The sequence below is a fragment of the Gadus macrocephalus genome, chromosome 20 (genome assembly GCF_031168955.1).
Source record: "Gadus macrocephalus chromosome 20, ASM3116895v1".
In the NCBI taxonomy this organism is placed as follows: domain Eukaryota; kingdom Metazoa; phylum Chordata; class Actinopteri; order Gadiformes; family Gadidae; genus Gadus; species Gadus macrocephalus.
The window spans coordinates 8,669,582-8,693,043 of record NC_082401.1 but is presented as its reverse complement, the minus strand read 5'-3'; the positions used below and the strand labels follow the sequence as shown (position 1 = coordinate 8,693,043).

The 23,462-nt window shown below is 44.3% G+C and overlaps 2 protein-coding genes across 2 annotated transcripts; both read right to left on the bottom strand.

Annotated features, from left to right (window-relative positions):
- Positions 1-24: 24 nt before the first annotated feature.
- Positions 25-18,385, bottom strand: sympk (symplekin). The gene is made up of 27 exons (XM_060040041.1): positions 18,228-18,385; positions 17,667-17,784; positions 17,357-17,422; positions 15,785-15,838; positions 15,557-15,630; positions 15,034-15,160; positions 14,464-14,713; positions 13,832-14,002; positions 13,069-13,308; positions 12,446-12,597; positions 11,906-12,056; positions 11,294-11,507; positions 9,552-9,702; positions 8,830-9,065; positions 8,608-8,689; positions 8,246-8,359; positions 7,455-7,602; positions 6,856-7,016; positions 6,385-6,493; positions 5,993-6,093; positions 5,610-5,700; positions 5,141-5,242; positions 4,223-4,410; positions 3,744-3,920; positions 3,272-3,361; positions 954-1,406; positions 25-466 (listed from the first exon to the last, which is right to left on the bottom strand). The coding sequence occupies exons 2-27, from the start codon at positions 17,715-17,717 to the stop codon at positions 293-295; spliced, it is 3,927 nt and encodes a 1,308-aa protein (XP_059896024.1). The 5' UTR covers positions 17,718-17,784; positions 18,228-18,385; the 3' UTR covers positions 25-292.
- Positions 18,386-19,662: 1,277 nt separating this feature from the next.
- osgepl1 (O-sialoglycoprotein endopeptidase-like 1) lies at positions 19,663-23,444 on the bottom strand. The gene is made up of 7 exons (XM_060040048.1): positions 23,004-23,444; positions 22,196-22,583; positions 21,706-21,910; positions 21,254-21,402; positions 20,863-20,993; positions 20,538-20,609; positions 19,663-19,957 (listed from the first exon to the last, which is right to left on the bottom strand). Exons 1-7 carry the CDS (start codon positions 23,210-23,212, stop codon positions 19,873-19,875), a joined length of 1,239 nt encoding a protein of 412 aa, XP_059896031.1. The 5' UTR covers positions 23,213-23,444; the 3' UTR covers positions 19,663-19,872.
- Positions 23,445-23,462: the final 18 nt, after the last annotated feature.

The window sequence follows — 23,462 nt, the reverse complement described above, 5'->3', positions numbered from 1 at the left end:
ATGGTTACACACACACGACACATATATACAAACACACATGCACGTTTATTTATTTACATTTGCAACCAGTAAAAACAAACTGTGCTGACAGTAAAATATGAATAAAACAGACAATTTCGGTTTGATATTTTTATTCGCCTTCTCAAAATGAAAGAAAGGAAAAAGCGAAACATACATGAACTAAACATTTTTTTCATCAAAATATCATTTTTTAAATTTCGTACAAAACAACTAAATATGATCCAAAAGTAACCTAAACTAACAAACTCTTAATTGTTTCTTTTTAGACAATTTATTCAGGCTCTTCTTCTCCGCTCCCGTCCTTTGACTCTTCTGCGCGGTCTGCATCGGCATCTTCGGTTGGTTCATTCAACTCTGACAGTTCAGGATCAGCCGTCTCCATTGGTTCTTCTTCTGTGGTTTCTGCTGGAGGAGTTGAAGACTCCTCTGGCCTTTGCACCTCAACCTACAAACAAAATAAATAAACAATGATGTGTAGTTTCCTTGAGTTAAAACTGTCCTGAATAATATTGATAGTGTTAACACTTTCATTTGATTTTTTTTTTTGGTATGGCCGTCATCACTACAGCCTTGGTTTAAGCCTGACATTCTGTTTTACTTGGAAAATATTAAAACAATGGGTTCAGGAAAGTGGAGTGCCTAGGGCATTTGACTCCCTGAAGAAAAGGTATGGGTTTGATCCCCAAAGACAAAGAATAAATGACTAAATAGATAACAGTAATATAAATTGCCCTTTGTTTATCCCAGAAGATAAAAGTGGGCAACACAGAAGTTAGTACAGGACGGTCATAAGAATTCAAACAATCAGAATGTACAATAATTCAAACATAAAAGATATACATAAAGTATGAGTCCTTATACACAAGATATCACTATTGAAAATATGCCAGCTAGCCTCATGAAGTGTATTCACAGATGAACCTTGATCCTACCTGGGTCACCCTAGGGTCTGGTTTCTCCTGGACCACCGTGTCCAGCCCTCCCTGGTCCATGGGTTCTTCCACGGGTTCGCTGGTCCTGAGGTCTGGCTGCTTCTGTTGGACTGGCTGGGGATGGGACTGGACAGCAGGGAGATGTGCCTGGACAGCGGGGAGATGTGCCTGGACAGAGGGTAGGTGGGTCTGGACAGGGGGGAGGTGGGTCTGGACAGGGGGGAGGTGGGTCTGGACAGGGGGGAGGTGGGTCTGGACAGGGGGGAGGTGGGTCTGGACAGGGGGGAGGCGAGCCTGGACAGGGGGGAGGTGGGTCTGGACAGGGGGGAGGTGGGTCTGGACAGGGGGGAGGTGGGACTGGACGGGCCGGTCTTCCACCAGCGTCACCTTCACTGGAGGAGGAGCAGCAGCTTCTGCCTTTAGTGGGGGAGCTTGAGCAGGGGCCCCTTCGACCTACAGGAAACGAGGGGTCAGAATGAGGGATACCTTAAGGTTCTTAAACCCCACCCCCTCCCTGATGATCGGTTCATGTATTGACGTCAAGTCGCTGTTGGGTTTTAACTCCTAGATGATTGTGTATGTGTGTTAGTGTATGTTTGTGATTGTGTATGATAGTCCAATAGTGGTCATGGTGTTGGCTCCCCAACAAACAGTAAGCATCCTTGAGCAAGCTGCCCTAGCCTCTGCATGCTCCATTTATAAAACAAAATATTTTGAATTCATAGCAGCATGGCAATAATAAATATAGTTGCGACTGCGAGCAGCAATGTGGGTGTCAAGCATAATGGGACTCGATAAACTAATTCCGCCGGACGGATGTAATCGGCCGGGCTTACATAATCGGCTAGGCGGCTACATGACGACCGTCTCGGTAATCGGTAATAACGACGGCTGGTGGGATGAACTAGAGCATTATGCGAGTACGTGTCAATGTTTACTCAATGGAAAAATTACCCTACCTAGTGGTAAGGGCCCATTATCGTCTGCCCGACAGAACAAATGACCAAGTTTGGCTATGATATGTTAAAGAGATGCTGACAACAGAACTTCCTGTTTGGCTGCTTTGCCGTCAAGTTTGATTGGCTGTCACGGCCAAACGGTTTTGAATTAGAAAAAGCGGTTTGGCAGATTTGTTCAGCTTGGTCTGAAGATCATATATGGCAAGGTTCATGACGATTGGGTTTGGCTATGATAGGTTAAAGAGTTGGTGAGAACAGGCTTACTTCCTGTTTGGCGGCTTTGAGGTCAAGTTTGGTTGGCTGTCACAGCTAAACGGTTTTGAACTAGAAAAGGCTGATTTGTTCGGCTTGGTCTGAAGATCATATAGGGCAAGTTTAATGATAATTAAACTTGCCACATACAGGCCACATAATTTGTGGCCTGTATGTAATGTTGATATTGACAACTTTCAACATGGCGGCCAGGCTTTGCCGTCAAGTTTGATTGGCTGTCACGGCCAAACGGTTTTGAATTTTAATGTAATATTGATATAGACAACTTTAAAAATGGCGGCCAATTTCTGATGTTGCCATGGGAAATATTTTATTAGCTATATGGGGCGGTCTGACAGTATCACCAGACATTGAAAATAAGTTTGAAATATACTCATGTGAAGAGAGAGGAGTTAAAACACGTCTTCATTAATTATAGCGCCCCCTAGTGGTCGATGGTCACCAAAAAAGATGTCATGGTTCCATTTACCAAGTTTGGTTATGATATGTGAAAGGGCTGCTCAGAAACTGGCTTACTTGCTGTTTGGTGACTTCGCGGTCGAATTTGAAAAATCGAGTATGGCCTGAAGATCATGTGTGCCAAGTTTCGAGATGATTGGACAAGATTTGTGGTAGGAGTAGTATTTTGAAGGTTTTTGACATAAACCAAGATGGCGGAAAATCCATCATCGCGAAATGACGACATAGGGTGCGTTGAACTCGGCTTGGATCAAGGAATCCAATGATACCTTGTTTGTGAATATTGGATCAATGGGTCGAAAGTTATAAACATGAATGCATGTCCAACTTTGACCTATTGGTGGCGCTAGAGATGATGAGCTAGCGACCTCAAATTAGCTTCATGTGCTAATGGGACTGTCCTGAACTAGTGTGCCAAATTTCACATCTTTTCACCAAGGCGTTCTATGGGCTGCCATAGACTCCCACTGAAGGATAATAATAATAGGAACTCATACAAGAACAATAGGTTCGCTGCTTGACACCCAAACAGCATGTAACTTAATTGGGTCTGTAGGTTTCACAGTCACCAACAGACATAACAGTAATCCGAGTATAGCTATTAGAAGCAGTGTTCCCCACGGTTACCCGTCTCTCCACAGGGGGGCCCACAGGCATGACCGTAGGCTGATCGCTGGCCTCCAGGACGCCCATGACCGAGGGGGCGATATGGGCTTGCTGCGGAGCAGGAGACAGAACCCATCAGCAACACCACACAGTACAGGGAGCAATGTATAGTCTAACACCTTTATAGTGGAGCCGGACGATGGTCTACTGCTGTGCTAAACTGTACACTTATGCTGATCCATATTGGCTTTTGTTCCATTGAAGGTAAATGTTTGACCAATTGAATCAAGAAAAATACCATTGCTAATTTACATCCAACCATTTTAAAGCAGAATCTGAAACGTGTGTAGCAGTGATAAGCACGATAGAAAGCAAATAACAAAAAAAAGAAAATGGTCAGTTGCCACCATGACCACAGCTTTACCAGCGGAAATGGAAAGTGGCTCATCAGGTGTGTGTATTTGCATATGCAAGTGCAAGTGTATGTGCGTACCTGATGGGGGGTGAAGGAGTGGACGTGCTGCAGCAGCGGGTCCCTGAGCTCGGGGCAGCGGTCGAACACGCTGGTCAGCTGGGTGGCGGGCAGCTGCAGCAACACGGAGAACGACTGGGGCTTGGTCCTCTGGCAGCACTTCACGAAGCCCTCCCACACCTTGGGGTGCTTCCACACCTGGGGGGGACCAGACACACGTTAGGGACGCGATTGGAAGACTTTCCTTAAGGCTTCTGGCTTCACCCGTCTATCCACAACAGATATTGGGAGGCACCCCCTAATAATTAAAAAATATATCTTGTTATTTTAATAATAAATGTTAAATAATATACACAAAGTTATTTATTGTTAATTTCATTATAATTTTTAAATTATATCGATATTATAATCTTTTATTAGCATTATATGAATATTATTTTTATCAATAATTAGAACAATTCTAAACCCTTCCAGCACCGAGGTGGTCTCGGCGGGCCCACCTGCTTGACGATGAGGCGGGACAGGATGTTCATGACGAAGCCGCCCAGCCGGGGGTACATGCTGAGACTCTGGATGACGGTCCGCATCAGCAACATGGGCAGGGGGTTCTGCTCCATCAGCTGCTGCATCACCACCGCCAGCACCTCCGACGTGTACACGTTCTTCTCCCCGTAGCACAGGTTGGTGGCTGGTGAGGGGAGGGGAGGGGAGGGGTCAGCATCAGGGCACTTTATGGTCCCAGCCAGGAGACGTGCAGAAGAGTTTGGCGTTCTTATTTTGTGAATGATCTGGATATTTGTTGTGTGGCATCAGAGAACAAAAACTTTAAAGATAGTTGCGTTACAAATATATTTGGCCTTGCAGTGTTCCTGACTCCTTGGTTTGAAACCCCTTAAGCAGATCAAATGTCTGTATATATTTTAGAGTTGTATTCATATTTTAAATGCACCTTATTAATCATACGAGTGTCCTGTACTTTCTGCCTCACACCCATATTTTCCCGTCTGGGATAGATAAAGTACCATCTTATCATCATCTAATTTTATTTAATATAGACATGATCGTGATCGCACTCGCATGCAGCATCTATCAAGCATAAGAAAAATCAACAATGGGGGAACGTGATTTGGTTTTCATAGGGAATCAAACGGAAACCAACGAAAGGTGTCGGGTGCGGTAATAATAAAAAATAATAATTCATTCATTTTCTATAGCGCTTTTCAATGACCCAAAGACGCTTACAAAATAAAACACGAAGAGGGAAATGACAATCAGGGGGGACAAGCGGAAGACAGCACAACAGAGAACAGAAGCAAGGTGGAGTGTGATAATAGATAGGGATAGGGGTGGTTATGGGTAGGGGAGGTCATAGGCTTGGGAAAAGAGGTACGTTAGTAACGGGTCGGCTTCAGTCTAACCTTTGATGATGGACTTCATGTCACACTTGGTTGAGTCGATGTTGTGCAGAGAGACGAGGAGCTCCCCTGGGGTGAGGGGCGACATCGATGAACTGCCTTCACCTGGAAGACAGAAACCAAAACAATGCACTGAAACGCTTGCGTTGTTGATTCATGAAAAGTTGTAAGAAAAATTTTAATGTACGGTGAGAATAATAATGTAATAAAGACATTCCAGCATCGGCCAGGCTAAATGCAGTGCAGGAAAGATAAAGTGAAGTATAGTCGGGCGTAGGGGGTTTGTCTCCCAGTCAAAAGGTACTGAGTTCGCAGCCCATTATCCGCAGCCTAACCTGTAGGGACCTGGAGTGTGATGCCTCACCCTCCCCTGCTAATGAATGACATGAGTCTACAAGGTCAAAGCAAGTCGCTTGGGATAAATGTGAAGGCTAAATGACTTTGCAAGCAGCAAATGAATATGTTATCTTACTGTGCTGTGTGCCCAGGAGCCGGTTGAACACCTCCTTCACCACGATGGGGTTCAGTTTGATCAGCTTAGGGAGAGCCAGGATCACTTCTTTCTGAACAGCAAAGAAACCAACACAACAGAGGAGCAGAGATGAGATATAAAAAAGGCAATTAAAACATAGTAGAGGGTTAAGTTGGGCATCACAACAGCAAGTACAGTGGGAACGAAAAAATTAATAAATAAAAAGTATACAAAAGGATAAAGTACAGAAAATCTATCAATCAACACTAATGAACACTAATGAACACGCAATACATTATAATAATAATAATATAATAATAATACATTTAATTATTATTATTATTATTATTATGAGGTTAACGTTATGGAGGAGGACAGCTCACCTTCTCCAGGCCGTTGATGACGGGGATAAGGAAGCGGACGTCAGGCACTCGTTTGTGGTACAGGTCTCTAACCCTCTCCACCAGCTCTGGGGATGGGGGCACTGCAGACACATAGCGGGGGGGGTCACTCTCTGGAACAGCTTTGTATATATATTACATACATACATATATTTTGAGAATAGGTGTATGATAAAAACATGAGGAAAAAGTAGCGTTTTACAATCTGAAACTAACCCTAGTGCTTTGGTCTGAAACCAAATACATTTGGATTGAATACATCAATTTATTTAATGAATAGAGTCAAATGTTATGTTGTGACTGTGGCGATGTCAACCCAGGTTGACATCCCTAAGCAGCCACCGACAGCGAGCTCGTTTGTGAGCCTTCTTCACCTTTGTCGGTGAGGATGTGGAGGCAGCGGGTCACCAGCGTCTCCGCTCCTTTGGGACACGTCTCCACCAGCAGCAGGAGGTCGGGGGAGTTCATCCCCATGCCACGGATCTGCAACGCCACGTAGATGATGAGTTGGAGACGAGCAGATGAGGAAAAACACACGAGGGCAAAGAACCACGGACGACCTCCAGCAACCGCTCCTCGGCAAGGCCTTCTATATGAAGCCATGGTTGTTAAATACTATTGTTGCTTGTACTAAAGGGAAGGACTACATTAATAGTGATGGTATTCTGCTGGCTCTGGGGTTCAACTCCCAGCCCGAAAGGTACCGTGTTCGATTGTCCACAGCCTATTTGTAGCCAAATTCAATTATTTGCTTGTGCTAAAGTGTCTGTCATCTACCAGCTGGAAAGGGGGCCGGGGTCGATCACATAGGATGGAAACGAAGCGGGGAGGACCAGGGGACTCACGGGCTGCTCGATGACACGCAGCACGCTACGCTTGATGTCGGCGATGGCCTCGGTGTAGACGGAGGCCAGCTCGTGGACCAGCCTGTGGTTGAGGGGCAGCAGGGAGAGGTAGAGGAACAGACACTGCCTCACTGTCTCCTCCGTCCATGGCGCCGCCACCTCTGGGAGGGGAAAACAAAACATATAATACCCCGACACATCGACATCATGAGGGGTGGACGCGAATGGTGGAGCTACTGAAGGGGGTTTGCAGTATTTTAATAGTTCTGGACTTGATTCAGATCGGCTTGAAGCATGCACCTGAACATGCACCTAACAATATATTTTGTGCATTAATGCACCGCCAATCTATAATGCAATGAACTATTATTATTATAAAATGATGCAAGAGCGAATCTAGGTTTGTCTAGAATCTAGCTCCTACAAAATTGGGTCTGGTACAAAGAGGCACTTGCATGAATTTCATATTTTCCAGGAATAGGATATTAAATAAATCAGTTTATCCTCACCCCTCATCTCAAAGCAACAATTATCATACGCGACTGATTATTTTGTTATCTCTGGAGCCCGAAAGAGACAAACACAAAAATAGTCCCAACCCGTGTCTTTGTCGGCGCCGAAGAGCAGAGAGGGGGGGTTGGGATGGACCAGCAGCTGCATGTAGTTCAGGGCAAACTTCTCGATGTAGTCCCGTAGCTGGTCCTTCTCGTACATACGCTTGATGAACTGCAGGGCCATGCTGCGAACCTACGCAACCAAGGAACCCATCACAATAAAACTTCAAGTCACCCAACAAGATATTTAAATGGTAGCGCTCCGCAGCAAGCTGGAGCCAAATGGCTCAACTTGGGATAATGGATACAGTTATTATGAGATATTCTAGATCCACCAATACTCATTAGTCAGTCCCTCCAGAAAAACATGATTATGCGATCGCATAATTCAACGCATAATCAGCCAAAGTCGGCATATTCATGCGGGGGGCCGCATTTTTTCAAATAAGCCGCACTTTTACCACATAAATTGCAGATTTCCGCACAAAAATATCTTAGCAGAAAGTTTAAAAATATTGCGTTTACTTCACACAAGATTTCATCGCATGTTTTAAGAAAACGTGCCGCATAATCAAGGATTTTTGGCCGCCACAATCACAAAAAAACACCGCATTTTTCTGGAGGGACTTATTAGTTGGTCAAAGAATTAGAGCATGTGCAAGCTTTTGGATGAATTCAAAAATTTCCGGGGGCCAATCAACCGGAGTGTTGTTATTATTGGATGGTGCTAAAGCTAGTACGTATGCTCACGATGGCTGAGCGGGTGATGATATCAGAGCACACTCTTGCAGGAGCCAGCAGGAGGAGCCAGTGTCCGGGGCATGGGCCATGCTTACCTTCTCCTTCTCGTGGGAGCTGAGGTCAAGCAGGACGTGGAGGTACTGGAACTGTCTCGACGGTCGCTTGACGATGAGCTCCTTCAGCGTGCTCATGCCCAGATACACCCGGGACTGGAGCACAGTGCACATGAGGTACGGCATGTGAATAATGCAGCAAATCTACTTTGAAAGCCTTTGAAATAAATCTGCTGTATCAGATATTTTAATGCCATATGTGCATGCAGACTCCGAAACAAAGAGCTAGAGTGGATGGCAGGTAGCATCATGTCTTTCTATAAAAGCAGTTATATGAATAAATCGTCAGTCAGTGCATGGTACAGATCTCAGGACCAGTACTGTTGTGGCGATTTGCAGCTCACCTCGTCCTCACAGTATCGCCGGATAACTTCCAGCGCCGACTCTGTAATGACGGGTGCTTCCAGAACCAGCTTGGTGAAAAGACTGGAAGAGAGCAGAAGACCAGAGAGGGATTACGGTATTAACGGGAAACAAATAATAGATGGATAATCAGATGAATGGTTCTATTCCAAGAGATAGATAGAGAGTTTTGAATGCAGATGCCCCTCAGCATGGCCCCTCACCCGTCCCTCTGCTCGGGCTTCTCCTGCAGGCCCGACAGCAGGGTGTAGAGGCAGTGGTCGTAGCCGTCCAGCAGGCCCTCGGGCAGCTGGCTGAGGTAGGCGTTGTACTCCTGGTACAGCAGGGAGAAGGCCAGGTCACTGCGGCTGCGGATGTCCTCCAGGATGAAGGCCAGCACGTCCTCCTTCATCATGCCCTCGAACTGGGTCACCAGCCGCGACAGCAGCTTCACCCGGATCTGGCGTGGGGAGAGGGAAAGGCGGTTCACACCGTTGAGCCACCAAGGTGAGGCAGAAACCACAGAATTTTGGGCTTTGACTGAAACAGTGTACGCAGGGTACTGAGCCCAACTAGACAGACCTTTCCCACACAGCCCAACCCATTACAACTCTCTGCAAATCAACAATACAAGGGCTCGCATTGTTAAACGAACAGCCCACACATCAGTGACTATATTGAGTACCATATCAGCTCATTTAGAAACCTCTCATCTGACTTGTTTATTTCATCGTTATAGCCCTTGTGTTGCATTAAGAACTTTCCATTTTCTATGCCCCAACTCATTTAGATACACCCGACTACCGCTCGTATGAAAAAATACAGACTATGTGTGGATTGATATTGATAAATTGATTGTATGCCTCGATTTCTTTCGAGGCATACAATGAGGACAATTTGTCATGTTGACAATGACAAAACGAGGCGTGCGTGGACCCCAACTCACGTGGGCCATGCCGCTCTGGGCAATGTTCTTCTCAGAGTCGAGGATGCGTTTGACAGCCCCGGACGTGAGCTTCTCAATCTGGCCCTCCAGCAGGGGCTGAACCACATCCGCCAGCCGGAACACCTTCCTCTTGCCCGTCGCGCCCGGCAACCTGCAAGCAATCAGTCAGGTTTTGGGCGGTTGGTCAGACTTCATGTACTTGCAAGAATTCTCATTGGTCAACGAATGTAACTAAACACTTTGCAGTCAAATATTTTCGGGGCGGGGGACGGACGTTTGTGAGTGATATATTGTGTTAAAAAGTACAATTATTTTATTCAAGGCTCAGGAGTTTCTGTTATTATAATTGTACGGTTTAGTATAGTATAAGACTTATAATTAGTGGTGGGCCGTTATCGGCGTTAACGCGAAACTTTTATCGCACGATAAAAAAAATATCGCTATTTTTTTTAATCTATTTTCAAACACTTCCTTGTTCGGACCCATCACATGACTGAACTAACCAATCAGAAGCTAGAATTTAGACTGAGGTAAACGTGAGGGAATCAGAGAGGCAGAATCAACAGAATATCCCGACTGTGTTAAATATGTAAACATGTAAATAAGTAATAATTGTGTAACATAAATATGTAAATGATTTCTAGCAAATTAACTCAAATTTAAATTACATTAATTTATTCTACAACTTTAAAATATTTAACTTCTAAACCTTACATTATTATGGATTATTACACGGCTCTTCTCAATGCTGTAGACTGCTCCATTCACTTGCATGGGCCTTCCCAACGTTCAGCTGTCAATTATTTTTGTTTATGTTTCGTTCACTTGCACGGGCACTTCACAACTTCCGGCGGTGAATTATATTTGATAAATCACCATTGCCCAGCATAATTGACCGCTGTCAAGGTAAACAAACTGAGTTTTTGCCGTTTGCCATTTTAATCTAGATTAATTTCGGAATTAATCTAGATTAAAAAAAATAATCTATGCCCATCACTACTTATAATACAAGAAGTCAAATACACCCCTCACCCAACCTAAGAACGAATGCTTAACTACTCAAACTGTACTCAAATATTTACTCGTAAAATGGTTATGCTCTATAATATCTCTACATATATTCAAATAAATATATTCTCAGGCCAATTTTACACACCAATTAAATGTAATGAATATATTAATTATTATGCATGTCGAAATATGCTAAAATATACCCAAGGGAATCAGGTTGAAAAACATCAACAATCAAGAAATAATAATATATATTTATTACACGGCTCTTCTCAATGCTGTGGAACGCTCCGTTCACTTGCATGGGCCTCCCGACATCCGGCGGTGAACAATTTTCCCGATAATTGAACGGTGCCAAGCATATAATGGCAAGTAGTACTCCGCAAGTAGTCCGGTAATTTATAAACCCAATTACTCTGCTGGTCAACACTACGAATGGTAATTGTAAAAAGACACCTTATGAAGTTATTTTTTCGTTTTGGCAAGTAGCCATGTAATGAGCAGGATAAGTACCGGACACACGTCGGTGTCCGGTTCGCCCTGTCGGGTGCATATTCTCCCGATAATGACAGGCGTTCTATACATCATCCCTTACCTAAGCAACAACAACTACCCTGAGAACCCTGCAAAGCCAGTAAATTGAAAGAAAGACTCGGGACATGGGAGAGCCATCAGGACTAGCATCAGGTTCAACTGTACAGGGGCAACTGAGGAAGAGCCAGGGGGCGTACTTGGGCTGTGTGGAGGGCAGGATGGGCTCCGGGAGCTTCTTGGTGAGCGGCACCTCGATGGCGGCCTGCTTCTCCGGGTAGGGGGTGCCCACCACGGAGATGGCCTGGCCGTGGGCCATTGGCAGCTTTCTCTTGATCAGCATCTCCTGGGACAGCTCGTCCTCCCCCAGGCTCTCTTTGGAGTCCCCCTCCCGTGCACGACTCTTCTCCAGACCTGCGGGGGAGGGGGGAGAGGTTTGTTAGTTAAATCCTGTTCATTACACAAACCCTATGGTTATTCGTTTCCCTTCCAACCGAGTCATTTAGGGTTCACCAGGGTTCGATCCATGAACGTGGGATTGATCGGGAGGGATGCATTTGAATCCGGATTTGATTCACAATGAGAGGGAATACTGACCCACTGTTGACCCAGTCTCCGATCTAATACTTTGTTTATTAAAATAAGCAATACATCCTCACACAATGAATCATCACACAAGTGTGATGATTCAGATTTCTTTCAATGTAAACTGTTCAACATTCATCCATACAGCGTTGCATCCATCACCCCTCTGGGCAGCCATCCCACCCCCTGTCACCAGAGGGTGCTAACACAGGGAAGCAGTCTCTTACCTGGGCCGATGCCCGCCGCCGTCATCTGCGTGGCCATGAGCCGAGCCAGATGTTTGATCTGGGCGTCGGTGCCGGCCGACTCCACAGGTGTGTAGGTGGCCTGGAAGGAGGCGGGCATGACGTCTGGCAGGTACACCATGCTGATGAGCACCTAGCCAATGGGAACAGAGGAGAGGTGAGATGAGGAGGAAGTGTACTGGAGGAGGGGGGACGGTTGAAGAAGCATACTGTAACGGTCAAAGAAAGTAATTATCAAGTCTAAAAGAGTGGAAGCATTTACAAAATGTTACTGGAACATTAAAAGTAACCGTTACATAATATATTTCAAGAGAGTAGCCAACTATCTAATGAAGGAAACTGTTGAAGAAACTAAATAAACCTAACCCTGAGGAAAGTCACTAAATAACAAAATTAGCTAAAGAATGTAGCTGAAGAAAACAAACTATATAAATCAATTAACCAACTAACTAAAGTAAATAATGTAATGGTCACTATTTAAGTGCTCATCCTAACTCTGCAGACAGAGTGAGAGTGTCTGACCAGGTTGGCGACGTTCTCAGCGTTGAGCAGGGGGTGGAGGAAGTGGGCGGTGAGGTCGATGGCGGTCTGGGCGGCGGGGGCGGGGGAGGGTTTGGAGACCGACATTGCTGCTGGCTCCTCCTTCTCCTCGTCATCCTCCATCAGAGCAGGCTCTGAACACGCACGCACATTAACGACAACCGTATCGTCATGACAACCACATGGAAGATGAGCCAAAGTCCAAATGTCCCATCGCTGTGTACTATTAACTATCCAGAGCGCCTTACAGTGCACTAAGGAGCAGGCCGGGGTTTGGCATCTTGCATCTAGGACGTCTACAGGTAGACTGCGGGATTGAACCAAGGACCTTTCGGGAGGGAGTCACACACCCGAGCCACTAACCAAACCAATTCTAAAATCAAACAGCTTGACCATTTTGAATACTATTACACTGTATTATAGCGTTAACCAAAACGACATGTCATTTCCGCACTCTTTCAACCGAACTTTCCTCTGCAGCTTTGCTGACTATAAAGGCCGAAAATATTTGAACATACGCAAACCGACATATCACTCGTTCTCTCCGTCCCCCTCACCTCGTGCCCATACGTGAACCCCATCCTCTCCGTCATCCGACCACTCACCCATCTTGATCTTCTTGCCCTCGGTGTACTGCTCGCTGCGGGGTCTCTTCCGGGGCTCCCGGGGGACGGGCGTGGCGCGGCTGATCTCGCTCTGGGGCATACCCAGGTCCAGCAGCAGGGTGCCGATCTGGGCCTGGAAGTCCAGGCTGCAGGGGTGCTTGAGCACCGCCACCAGGTGGATCTTCAGGTTCTTCCGCACGCTGCTGACCTGGGACTTGGCCAGCGTGGGGGGCAGGTTAGCTGAGGAGAGGGGTGGGTGGGGCATGGCAATGTTAAAACATAGTGTGACATTACTGGGAGTTTTTAAGTTTGCAATATAAGTGGAAACTGAAATAACTGAAATGAACCAATGCATGTATTTCAGGTTATGCCTGGGACTCCAGCTTAACTTTAAAATATACCTATTCTTTCATATACTTGATCTCACTTTCAGACCTCATCCAAATGGTGATTATTTGATGTGACACATCATTACAACCATGTTTTGTAATTTGGCTTCTTCAAATGATTCAATGTCGTTCTCCTTGTTAAGCACAGATGATTCATTTATAACCAAACCGTGCTTTACCGCAGTTCTCAGACATAGTTTGGCATCCTTTTACTCAAACAAAATAAAATACTTTAAAGACGATGTGACTGAGTCCACGTAGTGACAGTTGGGGGGTACTGCTCGTTGTGACTGTGTTCCCGTATCGATGGTTAGTGGTGGTTGTTTTGCGTTATCATTTTACCGTAGCTGAACCACTGGGGTTGGCCACCTTACCATGGAGGGTCTCGTAGGCCTGCACCACCTGGGACATGAACATGGGCCTCTGGCGGGCGAGCGTGGCCAGGGAGCCCAGCGCCGTAGTCAGGTTGATGCTGGAGATGGCTGGGTGCACCATGAACTTCAGCAACTGCTCCAGCGCTGACTTCCCCTCCTCGCACAGCATGACTGAGGGAAACCATACAGAATCAGAAAGACATACTGTATAACATATTAATGTATGCATGTCTTATTGTACCAATGAGGAGTTCGCACAAGGTCATCCTGGCCATTTAAATTCTTGTGCCACCAATTAGGCCATAAACAATATAAGAAATGACTCACAGAATACATAATTCATTATGTAAATTGTATATATAATTCAAGTTATATATTATTCATTTGGGTAATCTACAGCACGTAGCTAAACATCCTATACTACCATTTGTACAGTCAATTCTTATACATGAAGGAGCAGGTAGGGGTTGGGGCATCTTGCGCTAGATTGCTGATAGGTAGCGAGTAGACACTGGGGAGGGATCAAATCCAGTACCTTTAAGCTGAGAGTCAAACCCCCAAGCCAATAAGACCCCCCTGCCCACATCCCACGTGTTGTTTGCCATCACGGCGGCTCCACGCAAGCTCCTCACCGTAGCGGATGTAGGAATGGTCTTTGGGGATCTTGTCCAGGCTGATGTCTGCGTCCTGTCGCTTGGGGACGTCGGAGTCAGACGTCCGCGGCGACAGAGAGATGATGAGTGACTCGGTGAACTTGATGGCGTGGGTTCGTACGCCGTCGTTCTCAGAGTCCAACAGGGCGAGGACGTCGCCCTTCATCTGCGTGAGCATGTCCCAGCATGCCTCCTGCATCTCCGTCACCGCCTTGGAGCGAACCATCCACTGGGACAGACGGGGAGAGACAGGATGAAGAGTTAAGAAGGAACTAACCTTCTAAGACAGGGGACCACAACCTGTTCTTTGATTCGAGAACAAAAGGAGAGAAGAAGAATGTATTAATTGAATGAGACTAAAAATAAATATGCCGTTTGGTGGCCCGTCTCACAATACTGTGAGTGCGTTCATTTCCTTGCATGGGTGGGAAACCGGGAATGAATACTCCTAACCCTGGAAGTGGTAGTACCAGCCAATGAGTACATAGGACCAATGAGGGCCAATGACTCAGGCATGCGTCTCATGGTAGACCCATGCTAGTGCCGTACCTGCAGGGTGACCTTGTAGAGCTGTGTGAGGGTGAGGATAGCCTTCTTCACCACGTTGACGCTCTCGTCCCGCAGCAGCATGTTCAGGTTGGCCACCAGACGCAGCAGCAGCTCGTTGTCACGCTTACTGGAGAGGAAGCACAACAACATGGACCAATCACGAAGCAGAGCTTATCAACATCAGGAAATATAGTTGCAGACAATTGACCAATCACTAACCAGAGCTTCTCCAAATCAGGAAGTACTGCACCATTTTATGTTAACCTTTATTTTAGCGTGAGAACATTTTGAGACTAAAATCTCTATTACAAAATGTCCTGGACAAGACAAATTAACACATGAAACTGACCAATCATACACCAAAGCTACTCCACATCAGTACAGTGGCATGAGATGGCACAATCGTGTATCAGACCTATTCCTATTGTCTACCAATTATGTAAAATATGAGATGTACAATGTTGCCATGTAATGCGGCCAAAGCAGAGTGACAGCAATGGATGGAGGTTCCCTGTTTACCCACCATGCCTCTTCAATGAACCCAATGACAAACTTCCTCACTTCCATGGACTTGTCCGACTGGAATGCAATCATCTCCTGCAAGATAACAAGGAAACCCCTCAAAATGATTTGACAGTTTAATTTCAATTCAGCTCAGCGTCACGTCATGCCAAGGCAGGGCACGATTTCTGATGAGCTTTCATGTTCAAACATTCACATGGGAAACCGACACAATCAGAGAAACACTTACGTCCAAAAAATTATCAAGCAGGGATGGATCCTTGTTGATAATAAGCTCCTGGACCTATTGACAGAGACAAAATCCATGTTAAGGACATTCGGATTTACTCCCTTAGGAGATCATTTTTCCCAAAATGACTTCAGATACATGACATTGAGAAGTAGGTAGGGGTTAGGGCAGGGGTCTCAAACTCGCGGCCCGCCGGACGATATTTTGTGGCCCCCTACATGACATCAAAGTTTAGTCACTTTCTTTTCTTTCTTTTTTTTTTGCTGAGTAGCGGCGCTTGCCCGGGGGCCTCATTTATAAAGCTTGCTGCGCACAAAAACCTTGCATAAGACGGAGGTGAAATGTACGTAGGCCAATGGTATGGCTTGTGTGTGCGCTGGAGATACGCCCTTCTCTCCTGTGTGACTCCTCTGATGTATTTCGAGCTTACTGAAGCATCTGAAACTAACCGCTTAGCAACCAAGTTCCTCAAGATGTGGAGCTTCATATCCCTGAGCATGAAATGTGCATCAGTTTTTCTCACTGCAAACGTTGGTAGGCTATTTATAGAAAATGTCTATGTTTTGACATATACATTGCATTTTATAACTGCATGGGCCTGGATACGTCGGTGTGTGTGTGTGTGTGTGTGTGTGTGTGTGTGTGTGTGTGTGTGTGTGTGTGTGTGTGTGTGTGTGTGTGTGTGTGTGTGTGTGTCCAGTGGGAGAGGAAATATCGATGTGTGAAAGAGCGTTTTGTATCAAGTTGAGGCCGACACATATTAATTGAAATTTTTATATCATGAGATAAAATCATGTAATACATTTAGGAAATTATTACATGCATCTCTTCTCAAAAATATTCGACCCTGGAAGTTTAAACGACTCAGTTTCTCTGCCGCAATCATCTGCGCGTTAAAAGGATGTTAAAAGGATGAACAGATGAAGAGCAGCAGTCTAGGGCTTTTTTCTTTTTTTTTCTTCCCGTGTTAAAAGGATGAACAGATGAAGAGCAGCAGTTATCAGGAGGAATAGGCAAGAAAAGCCATATATTCAGAAGGACAGTTCATGTTCTGAAGAAAGTTTATGTTTTAAAGAGCCGTTCATGTTCAAAAGAGCCATTCATGTTCAAAAAAGCAGTCATGTTGCAGAACTGTTAATAGTAAAGCTTGAGAAGACTGGATGTTTGCACTTTTTGGTGGAATACTTCATGTGGCCCAGCCTCAACCAGACTCTACCTCCAGCGGCCCCCAGGTAAATTGAGTTTGAGACCCCTGGGTTAGGGCATCTGGCTCAAGGATGCCTACAGGTTAGGGGTTTGACATCAGGGTTTGAACTCTGCACCATTTGGCTAGGAGTTCAATGCTGCTAGCCACTGACTAGACTATCCTATGAATCAAGACAAAATATTGGGGTGCAATCTTATTTGAGGAGTTACACGGCATTACTTATTCTATGGTACTTTGGGTCCAACGGTCACACCGAGTCATTTTCATCGTCTATCTTTTGGGTCCCAAGATGAAAGAATGTAAGAACCCGCGGTTTAGATCAACAGAAGGGAGGATGAGATAGATTGAAGACGTTAATAGCACACCTGTTTGAGCACTGTCAGCTTCTCTTCTGTCCCCATCAGAGCAGCCTGGTTCAGCAGCTCCACCACCTGCAGGAGGAAACAGAGAACTCTTAAAGCTGGCTCACTATGGAAATGATTGGTACAAGTGTAAATACAGAAAATATAGAGGTGTTTGACAAATGACGTTAGTAAAGATACGAAAGCGAGAGTCATACAAATTCTTAACTATAACAGCAAGCATAAAAGTGGATGTTTTTCAAACTAGCAGGATTTGCTCATGATCAACTTAAAAGAACCAGTCGTTACTGGTTGATACATGAGAGCAGCCTACCTTCTCACTGGTGGTCATGTCGACCACATGTGGCACGTCCTCGTCCGACATCCTTCTGCTTGGGCGGTAGCGGCTTTAGAAAGTCCTGCACTACCTTAAACCATGATCTTCAATATACCTGTTGAACACACACACACACACACACACACACACACACACACACACACACACACACACACACACACACACACACACACACACACACACACACACACACACACACACACACACACACCAAAAATAAAGTAATACGTTACTTAATGTGCTTAAATTGTCTGAAGGGACATTTTGCGAGAACGCAGTAGTTTGTCAATCATACGCGGGAAACTAGGATGTCACAGCAGAGGTACAATAAAATAAATATCAGTATAAATACATTGAAGTATTCTAAAGATTACACAGCAATGTTTAGACTCATTGGTCCAGTCGGTCCATCCATTGCACCATGCAGGATGAATACGATTGACACACTATTAAGAAGGACATTTCAACAACAGCTCAAATCTGCAACACATGTACATCAGTAGTTACGATAATTTTAACGAGGGGACGTATTCTTACCTTGCCGTTAAACGGAGTTTTGGTTTGGTTTATTGAGTCTGGTAATATATTTTCAGTGTAAAGAAGGTAAAACTGATAAATGAATGTTGCTGTTCTGAACAGCAGCATCCATTCACTCACTAACTGCTTCCTGTTCGTCCTCTTACTGTTCTCCACCGCCGCATGGTGGATGGAGGATGTAGTGTGCAGAATATTTCTGACTTAACGTTGAATAATACAATTCATAAAGAGCTAAAAAAAAAAAAGAGCCAAACGATGTTTTCTTTATTTTATTGATTGATTTATAAAAATATAAAAAGCTTTTACAATAAATAATAATAATAAATCCTTGAAGTCGACATGATAAAGTCTTTATCACCATCTGCTGGACGGATGCTTAAACTGTGTATATTATTTTTTCCTCAGAATCGAATAACTTTAGTGGTCCCTGTGAAAATTGTTTCACTTACATAAGAGTTCGCCTCAAGAAAACCTTAGTTATTATAAATGTAGGTAAAAAAAAGAAAAACAAAGAAAAGTCTGGCTTGGCTATACATACAACAATGTTGTTGGAGTGGGGTCTGTCAAAAGATGTTCTAACCATTCTTTCCTAAAGACTGGTTCGCGACCCACATGTGGGTCGCGGGAGATTTTAATTGGGTCGCCAAATAAATGTATATTAAAATAATATAAAAAAAATAAAAACTTTTTTTCTTTTTTACAGAAATACCTTTGCACTATTTTGGCATCTATCTCTACATTTTCAGCTTTGACTGTCTTACTTCTTGCTGCTGAAACTCCCAAATTTCTCCCCTTAGGGATTAATAAAGTTGTATCTTATCTTATCTGAGCGAATTGATTGATTGATTGATTGATTGATTGATTGACTGTTTGATAACAATAGCTGCCCATAAACACACGGCTACCGGTTCGGCATGAGCATTTAAGAAAACTTTAAACAAGAAGCATGATTTTGATAGTACTGTACTATTTTTTATATTGGGTCGCGATGGTTTGTAATTTAAAAAAAATGGGTCCCCAGATAAAAGTTTGGGAAACACTTTTCTAAACTATTTGATTGAATGCCTAACCAGGCAGGTCGCTTAGCCAAGGGCAGCGTCTGAACCCTTGTTGTCAGCAGTGGGTTCAAATCTTTATGGAAAATAAAGTGTGTGGATAACAATTACATGATCGATTTCTCTTGTAGATGGCAACAATAAGTTATTAATGAGGAAAATCCTGTGCAGGATACGTATATATATGCACTTAAGCATTTATTGGGCTTGTTAATAGTTATATCTTAATCTTTTTCTGCCTTTATGGATTGGGGAAGGGAGAAGATAGACGGTAAAATAGGTTGGAGGAGAGGGAATGACGTATAGGACCAGAATCAAGGCTGGGTCGACTTAGTGCACTTGCTTTCATAACGATTAGATTCAAGTAATTGAATACAGTACATGGAAAAATAATGCTTTTATTATTAATGCAATTACATATATAGCTGAAAGGTGTGCATTATTGCACAGAAGATGATGTACACATTACAATGGCAGAACATGTCTGCACAATACAGATATGTTTGACAAACAATTGGGCGTCACCACGTCTGAATCGTCATTTGAACAAGGTAGAAAGGACTATGTTTATTGGTGAGGTGTTTCCGGGTTCAGTCGGGTATATTCAGCTTCACTTGGGGTAGTTTGATGTTTGCTTCCTTCACGTCTGCTGTGATGTCAACCCCCAGGGGAGCCCTGCGAGAATACACATGGAGCTCAAGAGGACAACTTGTCTGACATTCATCAGCCAATCAGTGTGTATGGCGTGGGTGACGTTTTAGAAAACTATAAGAATTATTCATAAATAGTTTCCTAGAGTTTGTTATAACTCTAGGATACAAGGTGTCTATCAGCTGATACAATTGCATTTCAACCATTTCATATGCAATTCCGTAAAGTTTGAAATGAACTTCTATGTTTAAAGGAGACATATTATATCAGGTGTGAGTGGGATTAGCCTTACAAGCCGTTTCGAAAATCTGCCCCATATGACATCGCTAGTGGGCGTGTCCACCTAGATCTGTGCTGGATAGATGAACAACGTTTACTTCAGTCCACTGGGTAAGCTGGTAGACCGATGTATCCAGCACACATCTAGGTGGACACGGCCACTAGTGATGTCATATGGGGCAGATTCTTGAAACGGCTTGTAAGGGTAATCACACTCACACCTTGTGGTATAATATTCTCCTTTAAAATAGTTTTTTCAAAGGAAAAAAAATATGCATGTGTCAGTGCATTGCACAATATTGTCTCTTAAGCCCTGTTGACTTACTTCGGCTCATAGCTGACCTCCTGGTCAAAGGGCAGAATCCCCCTCCCGGCCCTCAGACGCTCAACGCCATTCCTAGGAAAACACATCACACACGTTTGAATAACACAATCGTAGAGTAGCGTCCAATTTTGGTGCCATAAGGACAGCAGGAAATTAAACTCAAGTACCCGTTTCCCAACTTGTATCTTATCAACAGAGAATGTTATTAATTACAATCCAAGTACATTAAAACTCTAAAAAAAACTGAGAGGTTTGTGGGGTTGCATGACATCTATCTACATCTAAATAATTCCAATTAAATCACGGCCTCTCTGGCCGCACACACCATGCGATCATGACTCCGTTGTCTGTGCAGAGCGCGGCGGGAGGACAGAGCAGTTGCAGTCCGGTGGTGTCGGTGATGACCGTCAGAGCCTTCCTGATGTACTGGTTACTGGCCACGCCTCCGGAGACCACCTGATAGACTCCCACAGATAGGGATAGCAAATACAAACAACCACAACAACGTTATCAAAATTGGGTTAACAGAACTTTTCCCCATTGATAAGCTTTGGAAATTAGGTACATGTCAAGGGCACCTCATACATAGACAAGAGGAAAATGTATTATATGCAAAAAAAAAAAAAAAAAAGAATCTGTAGAACAAAACAAAATTCCACAAATAAAACAACTAACCAATAATACAAATAAAATAATTAAATAATAGTGTTTCTCACCAGGGTGGGGTTGCTTGTGGGCAGAAGAGCCTTGGCTTTGCAGAACATGATGGCACGGTGTGTGCGCTTCGCCAAGTGACAGGCAATGGTGTGCTGTGTGGCAGCAGCGATGTCATTCACACACGACAACACCGCTCCAGGCTCTACACCTGTAAATATAATGCTATGATCTGTGGACAACACTGTACACCTATGAAGACAACATTAGGATCAGTGCAAAACACCGTTCAGGATTCTACATTGGTCAAGACAAAACTATGTTCTTCAGACAAAGCACACACACTACTCCTCGAAAGGTTTATTATTGTTAACTGTGTTTATCTTTGATGGGTGTTCCTAGATGCTCATATTTGCATGTTTTCCTATTTGCAGTAAGACCTGGGATTGGGAATCATAGATCTTGAGAATCCTGACGTTTTTGAATGCTTTCCACATCTCCAGTCGTCTCTCACCTTCCACCTGCTCCTGTTTCTTGATCACCATATTAACCTGATTGCGCAGGCCTGCAAATGAGAAGTTGCAGTCGTAATGTTGTCCCATAGGCGTCTTGAAGGGGAACTTGCTCCTGTCCCCATCCCTGGCCAGCAGCTCTAAGGCTTGCCCTCCACTCAGCCCTGAGCACCTTGGATGCTTTGTTAGAGACAGACGTCTTGCCACCTTTGAATAAATAAATATAAACATATATACTATACACATGACCTCAAACAGTGAGAGGGATAATACAAATATAACACATATCGTATGCTTTATATTTTACACCTTAAGCCTTATATTTTGGGGATTTATTAGGTGTCTTTTTTTAATATTTAATCTCCAGGAGTATTTTTTCACTTGAATATCTTGTATTGCATTACTCCATAGCAGACAAACACCCCCCGCCCAAACCCCTTGTATGTGAAAACTTTCACATACAACCCCTTGTATGCCAAAAAAATTGCTTACTTTATCCAGGGTGTCTCCTGGGGCTTCATCTAGCGCTTGACCCAGAAGGAGGAAGTCATCGATGCCCCTGGCCAAGGCCAGGAGCGAGTGGCCCCCAGAGATGAGCAGAACAAGGAATGGAAACTCAATTGGTTGCAGCATTCTGACGGTCAGCGCATGCGCCTCCATGTGATGGATGGGAATGAACGGCTTCCTGTGCTGCCTCACGAACTGGAGGCTGAAATGCAGGCCGATGCCTAAGCTCAGGGCCAGGCCAGGCATTATTGTTGTGGCCACGGCCGACAGCTGCCCAGGGGTCACCCTGCTCCTGTTCATAGCCTCCTGCACAACATGAGCGATGTGTTCTCTGTGTAGTTGTTGAGCCACGGTTGGAATGATGCCGCCAGTCCTGTAGAAGACAGGTGAGACAAAAAATATGAAGAAAAGTGTGACATTTACAACAAAACAAAAGGATTAGGAATAAGCTTAATGACAAACATGTTCTCATGTGTGGTACATGATGAGGGAATGAGCTGTCTAGCTCAATACCATGTGCAGAATCCCTCCCCATCTTCAAAAGCCCTACCTTTAGAGGGAACATCTCACAAGCTCAACACTTGGCTTATCTGTGTTATTTCCATTAATTCGTCTAGATAGAAACCCCTTGTTATACTTTTGCCTGGTATTGTCGTGGAATATAGGAAAAGTGATTATCATGGCCATTCTGAAGGCCAGCAGTCTGTCTTGTTTTTTTTTTTAGATACCACCAGGTATTTGGGCCCTCTTTGAAAATGCTTTGATTTGTTCTCGAATTACGCACTCAACTCACTTCAGATGCACTTCTTTCTGAGAGTGGAGGAATTCTCCTAGGACGACCCCTGTCTCGTCCATTACTGCTGCGCCGGTGTCATCACAGCTGGTCTCGATGCCCAAAACCAGTCTGGACGAGAAGGCTTGTATACACGTCCGAGAAAAGCAATGCTTGCGACACAACTCTGGTAGCTTTCGCAGACATGATGTCTTGAACGTGAACATCATAAGTGGGTGACTCGTGTGAACCACTGTACATACAAAATGTTTTCAGTGTACAGTTAATATTATATCATTTCCTAATATGCCTTTCAAAAAAAAAAAGCCGATATAGGATGGCGTTGCATTAACACAATGTCGTAATCATAGTCTCATTTCAGAAACATAAAAGGTCAAGTTGATTGCACTGAGCTGCACTTGCATGCTGCCATTCTGTGTCTCATGTAAATAATGTCGTCTAATAACAAGTGAAGAACCA